Source organism: Nasonia vitripennis, assembly GCF_009193385.2.
Source record: "Nasonia vitripennis strain AsymCx chromosome 5 unlocalized genomic scaffold, Nvit_psr_1.1 chr5_random0006, whole genome shotgun sequence".
Lineage (NCBI taxonomy): Eukaryota > Metazoa > Arthropoda > Insecta > Hymenoptera > Pteromalidae > Nasonia > Nasonia vitripennis.
Genome location: NW_022279657.1, coordinates 628,540 through 653,087, shown reverse-complemented (window position 1 = coordinate 653,087; position 24,548 = coordinate 628,540). Strand labels below are relative to the sequence as shown.

General features: G+C 37.9%; 1 protein-coding gene across 4 annotated transcripts in view; it reads left to right on the top strand.

Moving 5' to 3' along the window:
* Positions 1 to 24,548, top strand: part of LOC107981563 (tetraspanin-1) — a 172,291-nt gene that overhangs the window by 107,404 nt on the left and 40,339 nt on the right. For all 4 annotated transcript variants that reach the window (XM_031933072.2, XM_031933073.2, XM_031933075.2 and 1 more), the window contains one exon: positions 11,983 to 12,249. In XM_031933072.2, the coding sequence (XP_031788932.1) occupies positions 11,983 to 12,249 (267 nt within the window). The remainder of the gene's footprint in view (positions 1 to 11,982; positions 12,250 to 24,548) is intronic.

Genomic DNA, 24,548 nt, shown 5'->3' with positions numbered 1-24,548 from the left:
ACACACATATATATACAAAGCCATCTACACGGACATTTTTTACCTCATAAAACAATAAACGTTCTCAAAACATTCTGAGCTGTAGATAACGAGTTATAAAAATTAACAAAAATAATTATGTTCAGTCATACAGGGTATACAGGGTAAAGGACAAAAAATTTGAATACTTATATCTTTTAAACTAAACGATTTTATAAGCTGCAAAAAGAACTCGAGGTCATCAAAAGATCGATATTTTCCCAAAATTTTAACTTAATTAAGGCCTTTTTACTCCCTTAATCGTACGACAAATAAAACCTATTTTTTTAGGATAAATAATAACCTCACAGTGTTATTATTTATCCACACACTCCATCAAATATGGCCATGAAATGGTCAGAATCATAAAAAAAAAATTTTTTTCCCAAATTCAGAATTAGAAAACATATATGCATGCCAAATTTTATTACGATCGGTTACGTTGTTCCAGAATTATAACGCTGTACGTACATACACACGCAACTATCCGCACGGACATTTTCTTAAAGCGCAGGATTCAAACTCTAAACACCTTCAAATGGATTTCTACGAAGTTTTAACGAAACTGTAAATTGAACTATTACAAAGCTTCCTCTAGGAGAAAGCAATAAATGTTTATAAAATAAAAAAATTAAATTACCATAAAACTAAATCGTCCAACTTCTTAAATTTAACAGAATTATTGTTAGATTTGTAATCTGATTTTAATTTTTTAAATAAAGGTTTTGATGAACTCGATATATCTAAATTTTAAAGTTTTTAATGACAAGTATGGGACAGTTTACGAATTTACTTAGGTAAATATATCTCTAGCTGTGTAAACATCAATAAATAGGAGCACATGTAAAAAGGAATGGGTCGAATAATAATAAGAAATGGAAGAAATATTGATAACGAAGTTCCGCATTGTTCCTTCGTATTGCTATTTCTTTCATTCCTTTTACGTATAATATAATATGATATAATAGGCCAAGGAAGAAAAACCTTAATGTTCCTTATAGCTATAGATATATTAATCTATTTATAAAAGCGATAAATTCAATCTTCTTGAAATTTAATCGATTTCTTTTGTAATTGTTCATGTAGAGTTTTGCCGACTTATATCAATCTTATCCCGTCTGATAAAATTCTAAGGCAAAAAATGTTATCGAAAGTTAAACCTAAAGTCGATGGAAAATGTTATTGATTTCAATCACCTTTTTTAGCAGGTTTGCTCTTTTTAAAATACAAAATCAAAAATATCTTTAACATTAACAAATATAGAATAATGACATTAAAAAACCTTATCAACGGAAATTTTATGTGCGCATATAGAATAGTACATTGTGCATAAGCTATGTCAAGCGAGGGTGAGGTGTTCAGCACGAGACGTAGACGAGTGCTGAAAACACCTCACCCGAGTCTGACATAGCTTTTATTCCCATGTTACACACCGTCTTTTTTCCAACAAGGGCATGAAAGGGACTTTTTTTATGCGTGAAAGTTGGGTAGAAGATCGTGAATTTAAAGGTCGTGCACGTAAATTTGAGAAATTTGAAAAAATTAAAAAATATTTTAGATATTTGAAAAACGGGTATTAACAGAGATACCTTGGGTTAATTTTTTGTCCCCGCTTGAGCTCAAACTTTTTCTAACACGCTTGGAATTGACGATTTTCTACACTACTTTAAGGCATGAAAAAAGGCCCATTTCATGCGCGTGTTGAGAAAAATTATAAGTTGATTATACATAATGATCTTTGAAAAAATAGATACAAACATTAATTTGTACAAGTGCGTTATTTTCTTAAAATCCCTGATGAAAATATTTTTAAATCCCATTGCAACTTGGTAATGTCGTGGGCTACCAATATATGTTGCCGGTTATTTAAAAAGATTACCCTACCTTTTTTTCAAAACTTTTCGAGATATTTTATTTATTTATTTATTTGTTATCAAACGGGCGGAGCGCCTTTTACAGAAAAAAAAGGAATACAAATGATACTAATGCATTAAACGCTTCGGGGAAGTGAATTCCCCTGACGCTTCATACGGTTGATAGAGCTGAGAAAGCCAAGGTTCGAAGTAAAGGTGCTTTCATTTAAAATTAGTTCTTTAAAATTTCTAATTGGATACGCGGCTGTCCTACTGACGAAAAGATTGCTCAGGTAATCACAGTCGGTGATACCACGAACAATCTTGTACGTCATAACACAGTCAAATTGATAAAAGGTCGAGTCCACCGTTGGGATGTCACATACTCCTCTGAATTGCTGAATAATTATGACAAACTTTATGTAAAGGTTTACCAAATTTATAAGCCATGTATCTAAGGATAGAATAACGCACGGATTCAAGTTTGTTGATAATATAATTGCAATGAGGACGTCAAATTTAAGGACAGTATAACAAGTGAAGTTGAACCAAAGATTTAAATAGGTAGAGTTGTTCAGTTCGTTTTATTCGTTCAAGTAGTGTAGGTAAATTTAGGCTTTTTGAATTTCGCGCCGCTGCGCGCTCTCCGTTGCGACGTTGAGAGCGCGCGCGCATGCGTCGAGTTGCGCGCCGCCGGCCCCGCGAGCGAGCGAGCGAAGGGCCCGCGCGCGCTGATTCCTATTCGGACTGCCTAGCGCTTCGCACGTTTGGCTTCCTTACGCTTTTCGATTTTTTTTCTTTGTACGGTGAGCCAGTGACTTGTTCTTCTCAGAGCTATCACTGTTCACCTCGTTCTGCGCCGTGTTTGTAGTGTTTAGCGGAAAATTCGCGATCGCGTCGTTCGCGTGTGTGTATTTGTGCGAGTGTGTGAGTGTGCCTCGAGGCGATAGTCTTAAGGTTTGTTGGCGAAGGTGTCCACGTGTTGTACGTGACTCCTTCGGGGCGAGCAAACAGCGGCAACACCCCTTGTTGCCCTCGTGCCAAGCGTCTGGCTCCCCGAGACGTCGGGGCGCGCTTGGTGCACGGTTGCGGACCATCCTTTCGCTCCCCAGGCCCGGCTTCCAGACCTCCAGGACCAGGACGGAAGCAGCGGCGGACTACGACGAGGCCTGCTCAACGCCCTCTTCAGCGGCGGTTTTTGATTTCGCCTTTGCGGTAAGAGAGCTCTCTCTGCGTGCGGAAAAGGTACCTCGCGTCTTTGCGTTTGCGTGCGTTCTTTCACATGAGTTTTTTCTCTTTTAGAGTCACTGTTCTCTTTCTTTTATTTGTATAGTTTCCCTTTCCTTATTTTCAATAAAGCTTACACTTGCTGAGGCTTTTCCCTCTAAACCGTGAGGGTTTTTACGCCAAAGCAAGTGCTTTTTGTGTACCGTGAAATCGTGTGTGTTAATTAAAAGGAACCCTTCACTCACTCAACCGTTTCCTTTTGTCGGAACTCACTCTGAGTTCTTTCACTCGTTCTAAGATTATTAAACAAGAGTATTGCAGAGAGGTCTGAGAAGTCAATAGTGGATCGCTTGACAAAATAGAGCATACGAAGGGACCTGGAGACTACAGCATCTACCTGCAGGGAAAATGTCAGTGCAGAGTCAAAGACCACACCTAAGTCTTTAATCGATTCCACTCTAGACAGTCCGACGCCGTCTATGCGGTAGTCAAACGACAACGAGGGTCTGCTTTTGCAGAACGAAATAACCGAGCACTTACTGACATTGAGAGATAGGCCATTGTCAATCGACCACGCAGAGAGAGAACCCAGGTCCCTCTGAAGTCTGAAAGCGTCCTCAGCTGAAATTACACGCACCAAAATTTTTACATCCTCGGCATACATTAAGACTTCCGCAGATTCAATTTTCGGTATTAGGTCATCAATATATATACAGACAAAAGTGCCCCCAGGTGAGAGCTCTGAGGAATACCAGACGTAACACGCTCAGGACGTGATACCACTCCATTGACCCTGACCGCCTGTGATCGGTCAGTTAGATAAGAACATAAAAGATCAGAGAGTTTGCCGCGCAATCCGAAATTCCACAGTTTCGATGAAAGTCGCTTGTGGTTGACTAAGTCGAACGCTTTGGACATGTCTGTATAAATTGCATCGGTTTGTACATGGCTACGGAGAGATTCAGACACAAAATCATTAAACACTAAGCGGACTTCCTGAAAATTTTCAAGCTAATATAACCATTTTTCCAATTTTGACGTTCTCATCGTTACTTTTATTTTTTAAGGGGTCAAGCCTGGGTTAATTCCTGCAAAAAACAAAAAGATATTCTTCTTACCAAAAAATGTTTGATTTGATGTAATTTGAAAAAAAAATTCTATTGAAAATATATAAAATATACACCATTTTTATCGAAAAAAACATGTATATATCTTGTAAAATCATTGACCAAAATTCATGACATTTCACTATATAAATAAGTGTTTTTAGTCACTTGCCACGGCTTTTTGAAAGATCCGGACCGTCTTCTTTACTCTATCCGGGCTTATAATGTACCTTAAACATGCCCCCTCGGACCGATCGAGAGACATTGCTAAAAAATATAAATCAAATACTGCTAGCAACAAATTTTGTTTATATTTTTTTGTTTATATATAACCCAGGCTTGACCCCTTAAGTTATCCATGACACCTTTGTATAAATCTGTCCTTAATTGGTGTTAATTTTTATTTTAAAAAAATAATCGTGAACCTTCAACTTTTACCCAAGCATCAACAATGTATTTTCCTAAATTTAAGTAAGGATTAAAATCGTTTCTAATGCTGGATTTATGACAATAAAATTGTAGCATCGAAATATTGTTTTTGTTATTTTAATTTTTCATATTAGGCATCCATCAATAACCTCCATTAGGATACATAAGTGGATATGACATAGGATCTACATGTTTACTAATGTACAGTACCTACTAATATATTAGTAGGTGCTCTATGTTTTGAATATATACATACATCTCGATCTTCTGGTGGTTGACAATTTTCACCTAAAAATACCACAGCTACTTCATCACATTTAGCTGCGTTATATCTACGTTTATCATAATGAAAATCGCGTGTTAAATACATTATAATTTCTTTACTATTAAACGCAACGTTGTTGTTTTTTAAACGATTTTGTTCTTCCATTCGACTTTGTGCATCGTTTTGTATGATTTAGCGTACATGTTTACATGTCGAAAAAAATTATCAAATTCCTTTAATAGCATTAAAGAACATGTTTGTAACATAAGTTTGTAATCGTGATTCATTATCAATGATGTATAATTGCCAATATCTTCTGTGGTAAATTTGACCACTTATTCGTATAACTTGAGGGACTTTTACGTCAAATCTAGCTCCAAAACTTGTGAAAGGAAGTGTATTATTATATTGGTTTATATCATTTATTTTATAATATATTTTATTATTTTAAAAGTGTTTACTTTCGTCAGTATTTTCAGAAACTAATTCTTTTAAACGTTAAAAATAAGTGATATGTCAGATAATACAACGTTTTCTCTATTGCAACAATTAGAAAACTTCTTATCACATAATATTTCAAATTTGAAATGTTTAGCAATAGAGAATTCACATATTTTACTTATGCTACCTTTTAATTGTTTGTAGTTATTATGATAATCTCATTACTTTTTAATTCTCTTCGGAGCTGTAAATATATATATATATATATATACGTAATCAACCGAACGACGTTAGGAGTGTGGTGACCCTGCTAGTATCTAATTAAATGCCTAAAATTTTTATCATGCAATAATAAATCTTTTAACTATTCATTATATGTACTCATTGGAGATAAATAATTTGTTCATAATGTCAACAATAAAAAAAAAACGGCTGCCAAGTCCTAGGCACTTAGCTTCCTCTTATTTCGCTTTTTGTAATTGTATTAAATGTAATAGTATATTGTGCAATTGCCACACGAGTTGCACATACTGTTTTTATATAAGTGTGAGGTATAATGCAGTTTGGTGCACGCATTTTAATTTATTCATAACTAATAGTAAAATTTAAAATAATTTTATTTTATAAAATCTTTAATGTTAGATATGTTAGATATTAGTACTTCCGTATAATTTATTTGCATCTATTATAAGTACCTACACGGAGAAAAATGATGTAACAAAAGTTGCTATAAGTTTAGACGAAATTACTGTAATACCTAGCAATGGTAGAATATACTTACATTCTGAAGATTTTTACTATGTTAGTAGTAATTTTTATTGTGAAAAAATTGAACGTTGGATATAAAACAATTCGAAAACTGCATTTCTTCAGTATTTGAATTGTTACTGAAAAACTTTGTGGTCAAATTAATTGAAATTTTTGTTGTACACAGTTTGACTCATAAGCTATCATCAAATTTTTTTGCGAGTTTTTGATATTTCATTTAGCGGAAAAAAGTAGACAATTTTATTAGCTTTCAAATGAGTTATAGCTAAATTATTTGTAACAATGAGATGATATAAAAACCGAAAAAAATAGTTTTTTAGAATTCAAAAAATGGCTCTATAGCAAAAATACGTTAATCAATCGAAATAAGGTTACTTTTCCCAAATTTAGAATCAAAAAACAAAAGTTCATGCCAAACTTAGATAACATCGCCTGCATAGTTCCAGAGATATGACGGTATACATACACAAACACACACCCACCCACCCACACACACACACTTAAGAGAAGTCAAAACTTCGGACTTACACGAAGCAGTTACACCAGTACTAGTGGAAGGCGCCACAATAAAAGCACTCCAGCAAGAAGAAACTATTGAAGTAAAAGATCGTAGAAGACTCTACGATAAGATCTCTACGAAAGACATACGGTGACACGCAGATTGCAGTGATACAGGTAGCAGCACAGATAGCGGCTAAGATCACTAAGCTACAGAAGATCAGAAGAGGATTGGTCTAATCCGGGTGGCTAACCGCAAAAACAGGCCGCTTAGGTGACAGACACATTCATACAGCAATTTTCTAAAAACACTTAATTTGAATTTTTAACGCACCAAAACGTATTTTGACGGTGGAAATATGTCCGCAGAACCCTATGGCCGGTGATGCTGGGCGAAAAATAAAAAAAGAAAAAGAAGATGTCCGCCTGGACTGCAGTGTCCTTTTCCGGAGGTTGTTGCGCAGCGTCTAGATGTCGTTGGCCTGAGGGGTGAGAAATTTACCCCCAGGGCTGCCCTTGGCGAAGTTGTCGATGCTGAGGCCGATTACCCGGAGTCCTGGGATGTCGGCGTTGAAAGGCGTCCTTCGCTGAGCATCCTCGAGTACCGGGATGTACCAGGATGTCGGTGCCAAGGATGCGGTTGAAGGTGCCGCTGCGTGGTGGACTGCTGCTGCCAGATCGACGATCAGCTACGGGGACCGCCACATATCTATTAGTATAAAAGTGCCCTTCGAAGCCCAAATCTTAAGTAAGTCTGCAGTAGCTGAAAAATAGAAATTCTGAATTTTGGCCTTCCAAGAAATGTCTGATAATATGGCTCATATAAACATGGTTTTATGTTTCTTACATTATACCTGAATATATTTAATAATTTAATTCATTTTTTAAACAATTTAGGAAAAATATAAACAAAAAATTGAATTTTCCAATTTTTGACTATTTAAGGTGTATTAGTCCCCTTAAACAGGAAAAATTGGATCACTGATGCGATGATTAAATCGTGCGAAACCAAAGCATTCTTATATAACTTATGGAAGTTATATATCAATAATAAACAACTTAAAGCTGAATACAGAACCTATTCTAAAATCTCAGGGAAAGTTATTAAAGAAGCCAAATTTAGATATGATAAAAAACTAGTCGAAAAAAATGCAAATAACCCTAAAAAACTTTAGGAAATCATAAACAATAAACTTGACAAGAAAAAGATCTAATGAAACCATAAGTTCTATAAAGATAAATGATAAAGTAAAAAACATAATCAATACATTGAAAATAAAAAATGGTCGAGTGGACAAAATAAATGTCCTTAAAAGTAATTTCTAATTAAATTGCGGTGCCCTTAACGCATATTTTTAATTTGTGCATTAAAAAAGCTATATAGCCAGATACTCTATAAAAGGCCGAAATAGTTCCATATAAAGCAGGGAAAAACATAACATTACCAATTATAGGCCCATCTCACTCACATCTAATGTTGCTAGCATTTTCGAAAGAATTATTTATAACAGGCAATATGATTTTATCCAAAATAATTACATAATCTCTAAACACCAATTTGGTTTTATGAAAAATTTTGGTTCAAAAAATACCTTAAACTATATCACTCAAATATTGTACAGTCACTTTTCTCGACTTGGCTTTTGATACAGTCGACCATAAGTTGTTATCAGATAAACTGTATTGTATTGATATTATAGGACAGGCGTTGGATCTGCTTCGAAGCTATTTAGATAACAGATATCAAACTGTTGAAATTGACGGTGTAGAAAGTGATAGTTTACTAATAAGTATGGGTATTCCACAGGGTACGATACTGGGTCCACTCCTATTTATTTTATATATAAATGATGTTCTAAAGGAGATTCCACTAGAATCAATTCTATCGTACGCAGATGATACTGCGAAAATAACAACAGGCAATACGTGGATAGAGGCGCAATAAAATATGAATGATTTTCTTACTGTGATATACAAATGGTTGACGGTAAATAAGTTATCTCTAAACGTGGATAAAACAGTTTGTATGACATTTGGAAGCTATTGCGACAGTGTTCCGAAGCATATTGATGTAAAAATTCAGAATAAAAAGATAGCTAGAGTTGAGAATTACAAAGACTAGGGGATTGTCATAGATTTCAATCTAAAATGGGATAAACACATGCAATATATAATAAAAAAAACAAAGTATCTAGTCTATATTTTTGACAAATTATCACACACTATGTCAACAGAATCTTTAAGAATGATATACTATGCATTCTTTCATATCATAATCAGCTATGGAATAGTAGCCTGGGGTGGTGCCTATAGAAATAACCGTAATTTGTTGCAAAGTTTACAGAGAAAAATTCTTAAGATTATGAATAAAAATACTTTTAATATACAAGATAGTCCATTAAACCTAGAGCGAATTTTTAATTTTAAATCCCTTAAAATCCATTTTAATGATCTCAAAACTCAATTCCAAATGTGTACAAGTGTTACTAGGAAAAAAAGCTCAATTGTACCAAAGAGCAAAAAACGAGTAAGTGATAAAAACAGTTATAATAATGCCATTATAACTTATAATTCACTACCAAATGAGCTCAAGGAATTAGATGTAAGCAATACCGCGGCAAAAAGTAAACTCAAGTTTTGGATTAAAAACAAAACTTAGTTTTTCATATAGTTTTAAATTTGTTAAATTAGTTAACGTTTAATTTGTTAAAGTTTAAAAAAAGAAAATGTAAATAGTGTTGTTGTAAGGATCTGATAAGGAAATTATCTTTTAGTTTTAAGTACTAGTTTTAAGTTTTTTTTTTTTTTTGTTACATACAAAGCTTGTGCACAGGTAACTTAGTTTACCTCTACAAGGCTTAATAGTATGCGTAGTGTTAACGTATACTATGTAAGCTATTATCTTGGTTTAATAAATAAATAAAATAAAAATAAAATATATATTAGCAACATGTGAAGCCTCTCATATCTTTTTCGTGCAAATAATATAATAGTGCGTATTAATCTAATCACGCGCCGCGAGCTTACGTCACTGACGTAACTGATTGAGGCGGAACCCGCAAACTGAAAATTGGAGAATTTTCTGCAGTTGCATTATATAAAAATAACTTAATAAGAAACTTCATTTAATGTAATTTTTTTTTTTTTCATTAATCGAACTACAATTTTTACTTAGTTCGATCACATGAAATAAATTATGATTCAAAAATTGTCAATGTCGAGTCTATTAACTAAGTTTTGTTTGTAATTAAAATTGTTTATAAAACATACATTTTATTTCTAGACCATATTTTAGATACTTCTAAAAAGTTTGATTAAAAATAAATGTAATGTCTCATAAATATTAATTTTTAACAAAAGTAAACGGTTAGCCGAGTTTGATTTATTTTTTACAGTGCATGTCAATAATAGTATGTAACATTATCATTTCGATTGAAACAAAATTACAGATCTAAAAAGAAATATGATCAATCGAATAAAGTAAATTATAGTATATTAAATGTGTTATATAATATTATAGTAATATTACAATATTATTTTATTCATAATATAACAAACACAGAATTGTTGGGATCAATTAAGTTCTGAATCAAATAATTGCTAAACTTAAATAATACAGGGTGAGTCATTTTAATCTTTAATCTCAATTATCTCGTTGGCAAAGCATGCCAGCGAAAAAAGTTTCGGGTAAAAGTTTTAGGATTTTTCCCTGGCTATCTGATGATGACCTTGACAATGTCATTGAGCATAACCTTCAAGGTCATTTGAAGGTCAAGTCGATTTTTTCAAATAGAAACCCCTACTTTTGGCACCAGAAATGGAAAGAGCGGGAAATTTTACGTTCGAACATGTGATTTTGGAAACAAATCATCTTTTGTGCGGAAATTACCTTTGACATCAGCCGAACCCAGGATGCACCTTCGAGGAGGTTGTCAAAAGGATTTAGCATCCCATTTTTTGTTTTTTGTTTTATTTTTTTGTATTTTTTTTGTATTTTTTTTCCCTTCTTGTTATGTGATAAGGATGATATCTTCTCGCTCTCAATATTCGGGATGCTGTTGATTGAGGTATACCTATTTCTCTTTCTATTTGTCGAGTACTAATGTGAGGATCAAGATGAATAATCGCTAGAATGGTAATAACACGAGGATCGTTTTCTTCGTATTCATGATGACGGCGTTGACGAACAAAAGCTCCATTTCGAGCTCTCTGAGTTAAGGTTTGAATAGTAACATTACTTGGGTGTCTCCTATTGGGATAGCGTTCAGCATAAAGTCTGGCAGCTGCTGCATAATTATTTCGACTTTCTCCCAAAATCATGATCATATCAACGATTTCGTTGGGACCATAATCAGCCATGATCAAAATCAAAATAATTTGTTACAGACCAGTAAACAGGGAAACAGATTTTTTTCAATAATAATTATCGATTTACAAGAAGTAAAAAACACGATTAAGCTTTTCTGCACTAATTTGCTATCTACATAACTGTTAAGAGTAGTTCACTCTCAAAAATTGACACTAATACAAAATAATGGAATGACTTAACTACATCAAGAATTTTGAAAATTGACACTAATACAAAATAATGGAATGACTTTGAAAATTTTTGAAAACTGAAAAAATTACGAAAATTTTAGAAAACTGAAAAAATTACGAAAATTTTAGAAAATATTGAAAATTTCTGGAAATATTGACAATTTTTTCATTTTTGAACGCATGTCACTCTCTTTTCATTTATGGGGCTAAAAGTAGGGGTTTCCATTTCAAAAAATCAACTTGACCTTGAAATGCCCTTGAAGATCCTGTTTAACGACAGGGTCAAGATGACCATTCGTCAGCCGGGGAGAAAACTGAAAACTTTTGTGGGTAACATTTTCTCCTTGAATGCATTCGAGTTCAGCTAACCAGTTGTACTGTTATCGGCATGACCAATGACCTTGACTATTGAATTCAAGGTCAAGGCCATATTCAAACGTAAAATTTCCCGCTCTTTCCATTTCTGGTGCCAAAAGTAGGGGTTTCTATTTGAAAAAATCGACTTGACCTTCAAATGACCTTGTAGGTCACGCTCAATGACATTGTCAAGGTCATCATCAGATAGCCAGGGAAAAATCCTAAAACTTTTATCCGAAACTTTTTTCGCTGGCATGCTTTGTCAACGAGATAATTGAGATTAAAGATTAAAATGACTCACCCTGTATATATATATACACGCGCGCGCGCGCGCGCTTCTGGGGCTTCGCTCCTTTGCTTGCCTTGGTATGTGAAAACTCATTTGATGTATGAAAAATATTATTGTTTTACCAACTTTAATTTGATATTTTATAAATTTTAACAGTGACCAGTAAAAAAATTATTGCATTAATTTTTCCAGTATGAATATAGCATTATTCCAACTCGAACTCAAATAGTTGATTCATTTCAACAAAACCTTGGTTGCTGTGGAGCTACAAGTCCTAATGACTGGGCAGGTAGTAAATTTTCGTCTTCAGATGGATCTTCTGAAATACTTCTAACTGTGAGCCAAGGAACTATATTCAAAGTTCCAAAAAGCTGTTGCAAAAATGAGACTTCCTTTGATTGTGATATGTCCCGAAAAATTCGTATTGCTGATATATTACCTTCAGCTATTTATGATGTTGTAAGTATATGTTTTTAGTTTTCAAGTAATCAATTTATTTAATAAGAACAGAAATAAGTTCAATACTAAATAAAATAACTTAAGCATGAAAAAATTTAAGAGGCACATCTATAAAAAAATATTTAAATTTTTTATCAAAAATTTTTTAATTATGAAAATAAACTACATTTTTCCTACTTTTAGTATACATATTTCCTACTTTTAGTATACACATTTTCACCGGTGTTTAACCTCTTTACACCTTCATGATCCATACTTATCATTGGGAATGTCTTCACAACCCATAGTTCACTGATTTAGTTATGGTATGAATAGAGGGATTTAGTTTTAAATATGTAGAACCATTTTTTAAGATTTTGACTGATTTTTTAATCAATTTTTTATAAAGTTATGCATATTTTTTATGTGACTTTCCTTTAGCATATTTAAATTAAAATCCCTTTATTCATACCATAACTAATGTGCTTTTTACATTTCCTGCATGAAAAAGGCCCTCTTCCGTACATGAAAAACGAATGGAAAATCGAGTTTTTCATAGCAGAAGGTGGAAAGTTTTCCTTCCTAGGGTGGAAAGTTTTTTCTTCCATTGCTTGGATATAGTCAAAATTTTGTAAATTATAAAACATTTTAAAAACTTCAAAAACCTTATAAAATTTTCAAAATTTTATAAAATTTTTTTTATTGACCATATACACTGTAATATCCTCAATTTCCTATTCGTTTTCGATGAACGGTAAAGGGCCAATTCATGCCCTCATTGAAAAAAGCATGGTAAGCAACAAGGGGGAATTGGATTTTTAAGACTCAGATAATGTTTTGAGCACTTGTGTTCGTCTCAGGCGCCTACGGTGGCCCCGACTTCCACTCGTGCTCAAACATCATCCTCGCTTGAAAAATCTAATTTTCCCCCCTTGTTGCACAATGTACTATTTAAATAACATATTTGAGTTTGAGAACATTTGGTCCATTTGTTCACTTGGAATATTACGGTAAAGCACCTGGAAAAAAAAAAAACATATTTAAGAAAAAATCAGCATTATAGGGAGCACAACATCAATAAATAAACAATCGAAATTTTTCATTACATTTTTTTTAATAATTTTGGGGACAAAATAAATTGTTTCTACTATTAGTAGACATATTTATTTACATTTTTACCGGTGTAGAACCTCTTTCCCACACTTGACCGAGTAAGGAGTTTGCAGTTCGAGCCGCAGACTAGTTAAAAACTACAAAAACCACAAGAGGTCAAAAAGCTCACTAAGCCCTTGCTACACACCATATTTTTCGTAACACAAGTATCGATTTTCGCGTTTATTTTTGACATATTGATTGGGACTGATGCAATTTTTTTCAAATGTGGCAACAAATGTCTTAATGTAAGAAAAACGGGGGATTGAAATGAAAAGGAAAAAGGGGCAAGTTCACGACTAGATAAAACGGCACAGAGTGTAATTAATCTAGTAAAAGAAGGAGTAGAGTTAAAAAGGAAAAGGAAAGAGACAGGAGAAGAAACGGAAGATAGAATTTAAAAAATCAAATGGGAGAATACGCCGGATAACAATAAAATAAAACACCATGCAGATAGGAAACAAAGAAGGAAACAACTGGACTGGATGACAGAAAAAAGAGAAAAGATAAGGAATAACATAGTTATAAGTGGGCTGGAAACGGAAAATGGAGTGAAGGCCGAAGAAGTAAAACATTAGATAAAAACAAAATTGGAAACGGAGATAGAAGTCAGAAAATGCTGGATAATTAAAGGAACATATGCAAAAATAGGTGCAAAGCTAGGATCCAAAGAAGAAAAAGAAAATGTAATGGAGAACAAAAGAAAATTAACAGGGTATAATTAGTGTGTACTTAGTCGATGATTTGTGTGTTTTCTATGTTGAAGTTGTGTCCTGTGTTAATGTGATGAATTGCAAGAGGCGAATTCTCATCTTTATTTTTGATGCAACGTACATGCTGTTTTATCTTTCTAGTTTTATTTCCAATGATACTGGCAAGGCCTTGTAAATATAAAAAGCCTTTCCTCCGGGAGCCATCGCTAAACAGTATATTGTGTACCAAGGGCGTAAAGTGGGCTTTCTTAGACCGAGAGTGGAGTTTGCAGGACGAGTCGAAGGCAAGTGCGTTTGCGAGCTGAAGATGAGTTACAACTACATAAGGCCAAAAAGCTTTTTAGCCCACTTAGCTTTTGGTGCACACCATGTTTTTTTAGTGGTGAATCTTCAGGCGAATAAAACAACCGCATACATATGAAGCATGATTGACACAGGTCTGCAACCCAGAGGTAAATCAGGTAACTGCGTTAGATAATAGTAGCAAAAAAAGCAGGACAATTAAATTTGATTCTAGATAGCGGTTGTACAGACCACATTGTGAATAACGATAAATTTTTTGATAAATTCATGTATTTGATCCTAATGAAGTAAAATTACCTGACGGTAAAAATTTGAAAGCAACAAAAATAGGAACTGTAAAGTTATATTTCAAAAATTATTACAATGAAAAACAAGTAGATGTTAAAAACGTTTATTACATAGAGGGAATTAGACAAAATATATTGAGTTTATCTAAAGTCACTAAAAATGATACAGTAGTAGTCAAAGGGCTGATGTTAAAATTTACAATAAATATAGAGAACTAATAGCAGTGGCACACAAAAAAGATAATCTGTACTTCATAAAACGTTTGTATTACAGAAAGATAGTAAAACGATGTATGTAAATTTAATAAAACTGACTGGTAAAGAATAATGGCATAGGCCATGTAAATTTTCAATATTTGTCAAAAATAGTAAAAGAAGAGAACTCATTCATACAGATTTAAATGGTCTACATAATACAATCGGTTATAGTGAAGAGTAATTCATTGATCATTACAGTAAATGTAGGGGAATTTTTAGCATTAGAAATAAATCAAAGACAGCGGGTTGTCTAACAAAATTCGTAAATTTAGTTGAAAATAAATTTAATAAAAAGGTAAAGAAAATACGATGTGATAATGACAAAGAATATTTAAATCGTGAGATTTGTGATTTTGTAAAGTCTAAAGGAATAGAATTAGTAACTTGTCCACTGTAAGTCCATGAATTAAATGGAGTAGCGGAATGATACAACAGGTCAGCTATGGACATAGGTCGATGCTCAATGCGTGAAGCTAAAATAGACAGGTATATTGGCCTGCAATTATGGAAACCGTAGCGTACCTGAAGAATCGTACAATTACAAATATAACAGAGAATAAAACTTCATACGAAATATTTTTTGGCAAAAAACCGAACGTAGAAAATTTAAAAATTGATTGAAGTCGAGTCTTTGTAAGAGATTTGATAAGCGAATTTAAACTTGATCAAAATGATACTGATGTGGATCAAAACAAACTCAATCATTTACCTTCTACTTTGACTTTCGAGTCAAGTAGAGGTAACGAAACTTATGTTAATAATATTTCAAGTAACCTTGAAAATGATGGTTATTCAAATGATACGCAAAATCAAAGTAGAGATAGTTTAGAGGTAAAAAGAAAATTTGAAAGAAAGAAAAGTCCTGTAAATAGGTATGGAAATCCTGTAACACATTTTATTTATGTGAATCACATTGATGCAAATGTACCAAATACATTTGAGGAGGCATTAGATTCAAACGAATGTAAAAATTGGAATAGTGCGATGGACTCTAAAATTAATAGTTTAAAGAAACATAATACTTGGGAAATTGTTACTAGGCCAAAAGATAAAAAGGTTATCGATGTAAAATGGGTTTAAAAAAGGAAAAAGATAATGTATTTAAAGCGAGATTAGTTGCTAGATGTTTCCAACAGAAAGAATATGTTGATAATGTTTATTCACCAGTAGGCAGAATGCAAACATTGAACATTTTATTGTCTTATTGTTGTAAAAATAATTTATTCATAGAACAAATGAATGTTGAAACAGCTTTTCTGAATGGTTATGTCAAAATAGAAGTATACATTAATGAACCAAAAGGTTATGAAACTGGTGACAATAAAGTTTGCAAATTGCAAAAGGCACTTTATGGTCTCAGAGAAAGTCCAGGAGCTTGGTACGATTGTTTCAACAAATCTATGGAAAGTATTAACTTTGTAAGAAGAAATTATGATTATTGTTTATACTGAAACGGTCCGCGAAGGGTTAGAGCGCAAACGCGATGAATTCGTGACCCGAGGTTAGTAAATCAGGAGACAAGCACATACGTAGAACGATGACGAACTCTGATCCACCCGGTAATATCTGTTGAGTGGACAAAAGCTTTCCCTATGCTCTGAAGTGGAAGACCCACCAGAGGAGAGCTGCTCGCGTGTTGAAGGAGGTGAGTAGGATCTATCCACTACGCACACCCCACACGCTTAGGTAAACTACGCAGCTATTAGACTGATGTGTGAGGTCCTACCATCTCACCATGAATCTACGACCAGATGAGCCACCTAAGAACAGGGTACTACCATCCTGCATCGATGACACAATTGATGGGGAGATGGGAGAGGATGTTCTAATAAAGGGTCAAAATTGATTATATTTTGCAAAGAGTTATTCATTTATTCTTTTAATAAATATTTGTGAGCGATGCTGGATCTCAGCCTACAGGAGATGGAGTGGACTACACACATACTTTTCGAAAGCCTGGGGCTCATGGACTACTAGGTATGGTGGAGACCGGAGCAAGCAGTGAGTACTACCATTCGCACGTTAGTCAGTTGAGAGCCAGATCATTAATATGCTCTGCTGTTGGCTCCGGGGCTCCTTATATACCCGAGTTGCTCCCTCTCTCCTGTGTTACATGCGCGTACGCCATCTACCCGCGCATAGGTAGACTATTTACATTTGGCTAATAGCGCCACTCGGTCAGTAACTTGCCTACGCCAGGCAAGTTATCTGTTGCTGTTCTCTTATCCCTGCCGTCACAATACAGTATAGTAGGTAAGCTGTGCGGGTATCAGCTCATGCGGGTCCCAGCTCACCCCCACTCTTTGCGGCTACCAGCTCACCCAGCCCGAGCGGCTACCAGCTCACTCAGGGTACCTCCTCTTTTTTCCAGCCGCGTAATAAAGAGCGCGCTCTCGCGTCAGAGTGTCAGTCGGCGAGCCAATGCGAGTGCCAGCTCTGTCAATCAGTAATAAAGAGCGCGCGCTCGTAGTCGGTGCGGGTCCCAGCGGAATATCACAAAAAATTTATCTGCGGCCGAGATTTAAACCCGGTACCCCCAGTACAGCAGGCCATGATCTTACTCTCGACCCACTGCCGCACTTTTCGGTCGCTCGCACATTAAGCGTACTCCTCAGTCTCCGAAACGTCTTCCCACTCCATGTGAACGTTGGTGAGATAGTAGAGTTTCATGATTTTGACATTTTGCAGAGCGCAGGTAGACTTGTAGGCTCCATTGTGATTGGTACATACAGTTATGATTTTCCTTTGGCTCTTTGGCGAATCGCCGACGACTGATCTCGCTGCGTCTCGTCGGCTTGCTTATATAGCCAGCTTCGACTTTGCTGCTGCTGCTGCTGTTGTAAACGATACCCATTATATATGTTTTAGGTGTAATCTGATGGTGATTATCTCTCCGCGAAAATTAACCAAGCGATTGTCTTGATCGACTATGCGCACTTGAAGCTCATCTATGCTTCTCACAATGATTGGCAGATAGATGACTTGCTAGGAAATTTAGATGACTTGTATCCTGAAGGTACAGCAGGAAAGAACTCGTGAATAGTGTGCACGTACTGCCCGTTTATATAGGCACCCGAGGTGATGTTACACTCGACTCGCAGAGCGTTGACTTTTAGAATAGCTACAGGTCTATCCGAATTGTGGCTCACGTTCTCCGGTAAGATGCGCTCGGTGAAGCCCAGCAGAGAGCCGATCGAGTCTTGTAGACGAAAGTCGATCGGATGACTGCACTTTATCACGCTACGAAGCGTATTATTGTTGGGCTTGAGACTGAACGATATACCCTTGGGAGTCAAAGCTTCGCGAAGGTAAACGTCGATATGCTCGATTTCGTAGCTCCTCGTAGATAAGATAATTTCTTCCCCACCGATGTAGAACTTGTTATTATCCGTGTCGATATTGGGAATGGAGTTGAACGTGAGCAGTTCAACTAGACCGAGAACGTAGATCTTTTGCTTCGAGAGCTCAATCGGTGGAAAGTACTGAGCTTCGAGTACAGATGAAGTTCCGGAGAGACTCAGAGTGAGTGAGCTATTCATACTGACTGTCGAATGCTGAATGAATGTGCATTCGCGGCAGTCGCCTCTTATATAGCTTATTATTCAAGAACTGCAGAGATGTCCGGAGTTGAAGGTGTTGTAATCTTGATATCTCTCGTGATTGTATTAGATCTCGTTCACTCTCAAATACAGCATCAAATCCAAGGAAGGCTGTAGATTTCCAAAGCTATCGAAGTAAACGACGTGTCGTGTCGTTTGCGATATGCTACCCAGTGAGTTCCAGGCCCGCTCGCATCGTCCAAGTTCACAACGGCTGATTCGCGCTTTCGTGGACCACTCGCAGACATCGCGTTACGCATGAATACACCTTGAAAATATGGAATTTTCAAGATTTCAGCGTACTTCACGATGTCCACGTCTGTTAGCGCCCTCTCGGGCAAGCTTATCTCGAAGAAGTTTTTTTTTTTTTAAACTGCTTCCGCGATAGGGCTTGAGATAAATGCCTAATCCAGTCTTGCTGGCTTTCAGACAGAATCCCTTATCCACGCTGATATTTTCCATCGCTCTGTTATGTCGACGAGTCTCCCCTAGCTGCTCTTTCGCAGCCTTGGAGTCGTTGACCGCCTTGGCAATGCCAGCAGCTCCTCCAGCCAAAGCACCCGCCACACTCAGTCCAGCGAAGACTTCGTAACTATTAGTGCCCTTGATCATCGCTCTCGAGATTTCCTTCATTATAGCGTTCAGCCTCGTGGATGGTCTCCTCCTCCTTCTCCTACTACTCTTCATACCCATTCCCAATTTCGATTTTATTTTCATCGCTTTCGATACGGCGTAAGCGGAAATTTTCTCACCTAATTTCGCGTCTTTCGCGCTGACTCTCTGCCAAGCTTTGTCGGCTAATACTCTATCGGCCAGATTTATAGCCTCTACTTTCTCGCGATTCTGCGAGTACGCTATATCGTACTCTTTGCAAGCTCGAGAGGATTTATGCCTCGATCTCCTCTAGCTAGACGTTTAGCTAACTTTGTTCCTGGTCCGCAGTACTGATAGCCCGGCAAATGAAGTTCAACAGGAATTTTGTTCAACACTTTGTTCACCAAACCACGTCCGCTCTCAATGTGTACGATCATTACTCCACGAAGGTCCAATGATAACTGATGCAGGCGGCTATAAAAGCAGCCTATTTATAGGAAATCGATCAGTCTTAGCCGAGATTTGAGAGAATGAACTTCAGAGAGCAGGCTGTGAAGCTCCCCGTGGTCAACTTTGACACTATCACTGAGCACAGGGAGAGACGCGTGAAACGTCACGGAGCTCTGCTTCCCGACAGTATACGCGCAGTCATTTGCGGACCATCGAACTGCGGCAAAATAACATACGCGCATTTTTCTATATGGGTCGACACAAGAGCGTCGACTGCTTCTACCTCTGTCAGTCGTACGCTCAAGTGCCGAAGCACTTGGTGAGAGATAATGTCGATAATGTCAATTTGCTGGTTATATTTCGACAAGATGACGTGAATTTACGCCACTTGTATGCAGATCACGTCAATTGCGACATGACATTCGCGCAGTTCAAGGAGTTATGCTCGAGCTGCTGGGCCGACGATAAGCACTCCTTTCTCATGATCGACAAAGATAGTCCGATCAACGAGGGTCGTTATCGAAAGGGTTGCGACTGCTTTGCTATAAATATAGGACGATGTTAGCGATTTATAACAGTCTATCACTAACCGTTGATATGTCAACATGTCTGATAGTAATAGTCAGCAGAAGCATATACTCGAGCAGCTCGTGAAAGCGCGAAGCGCAGTTAAGCGAAAGTTTGATCTGTTGAAGTACGGTGTTGGGTGGGACTTTCAAGCCGATCGTCGATCCCTTGCAACAGTTAGTGGTCAATTCTTATAGAGAGGAAACTGCTGCTGCTGCAGCAAATGAACGAATAATAAAATCTGACGATGACTTGTATACCGATTCTACTGCTGGGGAGAATGAGACTTCTCAAGCGAATAAAACTATACAAGCTGCTGCTGATACGACGTTCAAATCGGCAAACAGCGACAGCGATGACGACGACGGAGCAAAATCGCTTTCGCTTCTTCTGCGTCGTAAAAATGTGGATAAGGTTTACGGCGTGCGGTATAAACTCGGCAAATCAAGAATAGAGTACGATGGAGATATCATTGCAGTCGATGATAGAACTTTCCCGAAAACCGACGGTATTATCTCGGCTGCAGATCTAAAAAATTATCAAGAAATACTCGAATTGTCGAGCGTGCACAGGAGGAATTTCCGCCCCGATGAGATTTTGCGTTATCACAATAGTAAAAAATACGATGACTTTATCGCTCCTCTCTTTCTACCCAACACGTCGTCCTCACCCTCGAAGAGGAAGAAGATGAAAAGTGGCGGTACACTCTTCCGCCGTACAAAATCGCCAGGAGAGATACGAAAATAGATTACCTTTACTGGGACGATCCGAATAAACTGGTTGAACGGCTTCGTCTTCTCATAGCTGAGATTTCAGCTGGAAATCCTAGTCACACCAACGAGATTCATTTGATTATCGAGAAGCTTACCTTGGCTGGCTATATATATTGAGACGTACTCACTCTAGTTCTGCCATTCAAATCGTGAGCGTCGACGTGTTCGGACGTAACTTGAAGCGTGGCGAGGGCAGTCGATGACTTCCTGGCCACGGCTTCAAAGTCAGCGTCAATTTGATTTGGAAAATAAACGCTTGTGCAACGTCGCTGCAGCACTGCAGCCAAACGATACCGTTAATCTTCGTGCCGTGCAGGACGAATCGAAAAAAGTCATCGATCGGCTGCTAGAGGCGTATCGAGATGAAATCTATAAGAAATTTAGACGCATTAACAGCGAGATCAAGAATATAAAAGCCGTGATCATGCAAATCAATCGAAACATTCACTCTCTGAATGACGAGCTGTGAACATGTCGAAGAGAGCTGTCGTTGAGGAGCTACATAGGCCAGCTCGTCGTACGAGCGTACACGCGTCGAAAATTCGATGTTCGTGGATTAGGCGAGACTTGGCAAGCTGATTTGGTTGAGATGCAACCTTATTCGCGAGAGAACAAAGGCTACAGATATATGCTCACTGTCATAGACACGTTTTCGAAATTCGCTTAGGCCATTCCCGTGAAGAGAAAAACCGGCGAAGACGTAGGCAGCTGCTATGAAAAGCATACTGCTGGGAGGTCGAGTGCCTAAAAACTTGCATACGGATCGTGGCAAAGAATTTTACAACTCCACCTTTCGGAATATCATGAAACAGTACAAGATTAATCTGTACTCGACGTATAGTAATCTGAAGGCTGCGATTTGCGAACGCTTCAATCGTACATTAAAAAATGCCATGTGGAAGCAATTTAGTTCACACGGCAGCTTCAAATGGTACGATGTGTTAAGTAAACTCCTGACTGCCTACAACAGTCGCAAGCATCGTACTATCGGTATGAAGCCTAAGGATGTGACGGCTGCCAATGTCGAGCTAGTCATGAAAAAGTTTGCACACGAGGCAGCAGCAGCAGAAACTAAAGTTCAAAGTCAATGACAAAGTCGGAGTGAGCAAAGCGAAAAATTTGTTCGAAAAAGGCTATACGACTAACTGGTCGGCCGAGATATTTACTATCTCTCAAGTCAGACGCACGAAGCCAGTGACTTATGAACTAAGAGACTTTCGCGATAAGCCTATCGCTGGCTGCTTTTACGAGCAAGAACTCTCGAAGACCACCCATCCGGACGTCTATCTCGTCGAGAGGCTCTTGAAGAGACGAGGTAAGGAGGTATTCGTAAAGTGGCTTGGATTTGACAACACTCATAATACGTGGATCGACAAATCTCAGTCAGTGTGAAAATATTTTTTTCCTCGTTATTTCTCTTTGTATTCGTCGTGAAAAAGACACATAGTTTATTCACAATAAATACAAATGCAGAAAAGAAAATTCAAGGCTATCGTTCTGCTTCTTAGTGACGAATAGTCTGTAGGTATTAGCTGCAGCTGTTAGCATGTAGAAGTATTCCTTCTTCTCGAAGGCTACGGTGAAACGTTGTGGTAGAAGAAGCTGAGATGAGTCGTTCAGACGAGGCACAGCTTGCGTTCCTGACTCGGTGCTGATGAGTTGGAGCTCCGTAACCATGTACGTTACAATTTTATCAATTTTATTTTTATTTCAAACAATTTTATTGTTACGATGTTCAGGGAGGAGAATGCAATGTTGCTGCTGCCTGCGTTCTTGGTTAGGAATAGCTTGGAGCTGCTAGCTTCTTCCGCCGTTCTGTTGAAGAACTCCTTATCCTTGTCGAAAGCCAAGGCGAAGCGTTGGGGTAGAAACACCTGCACAGCATTTTCGAGCTCTGCCACGGTTCTCCTACCAAATTTCGTGTTGACCATCCAGAGCTTGGTGACTTTGTAGACTCGGCCTTCCTCGAGCTCGGCGATCTTCTTCGTCGGGAGAAACTCCTTAGTCTTGGCGACTTCGTTCAGCTTTTGTAGATCCATTTTACTGCTGCTGCAATTGATCTTTACTTCTTACTTGCTGGTATATGTAGCTTACTACTGCTGCTAGTGCTGCGAAGCGAATGAATTCTCACCGGCGACTTCTCGACTTATATTCGCTCCATCGCTGCCCTCCACTCGCGAGTCCCCCTTCACTCGCGCTCTCTTGCTGGCGCCCTCTACCTCGTCAGAAGCCGCTCTTTTGCGAGCGTTTTCGGGGATTTTGTAATGACTCCAATGAAGCGTATCGGTGTTTTCCCTTTCGAGCAAATATCGCTTGTCGTCGTTGGGACTTAGAGCCACCTTGCTCTCTTTCTCCGACCTGAGAACGTGAAGTCACGCCTTTAGCCTTCTTGATAGACATCTGCTGACCTTGAATCCGAACGGCGTACATCTTGCCGCGCAAGCCGACGAATCCTGTCATCATCTTCCCGTTGCATTCGTCCTTCATCAGGCCGACGATCTTCTTATTGGCGCGCGGCATCTCGAACGGATTGTCTTGCGGATAGTCCGACGTGTCCAACTCGTGGAGATCCTCCTTCATGATCTCGTAGACGTCACGGCCACCGATCTCGTACACCAAGCTATCCGTATCGGTATAGAGCAGCTTGCAGTTGTCACCGAATCGACTCCTTATGTAGTCGTAGTGGAATCTGTACACGAGCAACTTGGAGAGATCGAGAACGCTGAGTCCTACGTAGATTGGCTTGGTGATGCTGATCTCGGTGCGAGCCAGTTGAATCGCTACGAGATTCTCGTCGAACACGGAGCAGCTGTGGAAATTCGGCTTAGCTATGAAAGCCTCAGCGCCGTAGCGACCTTTCCACTTATTCACAAGCTTCACATTGACGCGCTTCCGCTTGTTTTCCATCGTTTTGCCGTAGACCGCGTTGTTCATGAGTTTGAACGAATTCTTCTCGAACTCGTTCTCGGCTCTCTTGCGCATCTCGCTGTTGAGATTGATGTAGTCCTTGAGCCAAGCCTTCTGATTGAAACTCAGGGCTCTGAATTTTCTTCAAGCGGGGACTATTCTTGAGCGCCTGCTTGAAACTTCTGTAGTGAATGACGTAACGCTCTTTGTCGTAGAGCGTAGTCATCAGCTTCTCTTGCTTCGACTCTGCCGCTACCCTGTGCTCCGAACACATTGGCAAATCCTTGTGAGAGTCGTGGAGTTCCTCCGGGTATTCCAGATCCACCTCGAGGATGTAGCCGATGGGACTGTCGTCGGCCACGTCGTAGAAGCTCGCGTTCTCGATGTCCTCGATCCACATGAAGCCGGAGCAAGGTAGGGATTGCGTCATGGCCCACCCGTAGAGGTTATTAACGTCAAAGTACATCAAGTACTTGGGCTTTGTCGGATCGTAGTTCTCGGCCATATACTTATTGTTGGCCTTTGCGTAGCGATTACAGCACTGACTCACACCTCCGCGAATGCCTCGCTCGATAAAGAGTAGCATCTCGATATCGGTGAGCAGCTCGAGTTTTACGCCCGTAAACTTGAGCATCGCGTCCCACGAGAGACCGGGTGTCGTGTAGTAGTGAGCCGCATCCAGACCGTAAGCCTTCATGCAGTTGTCTCGGAAATTCT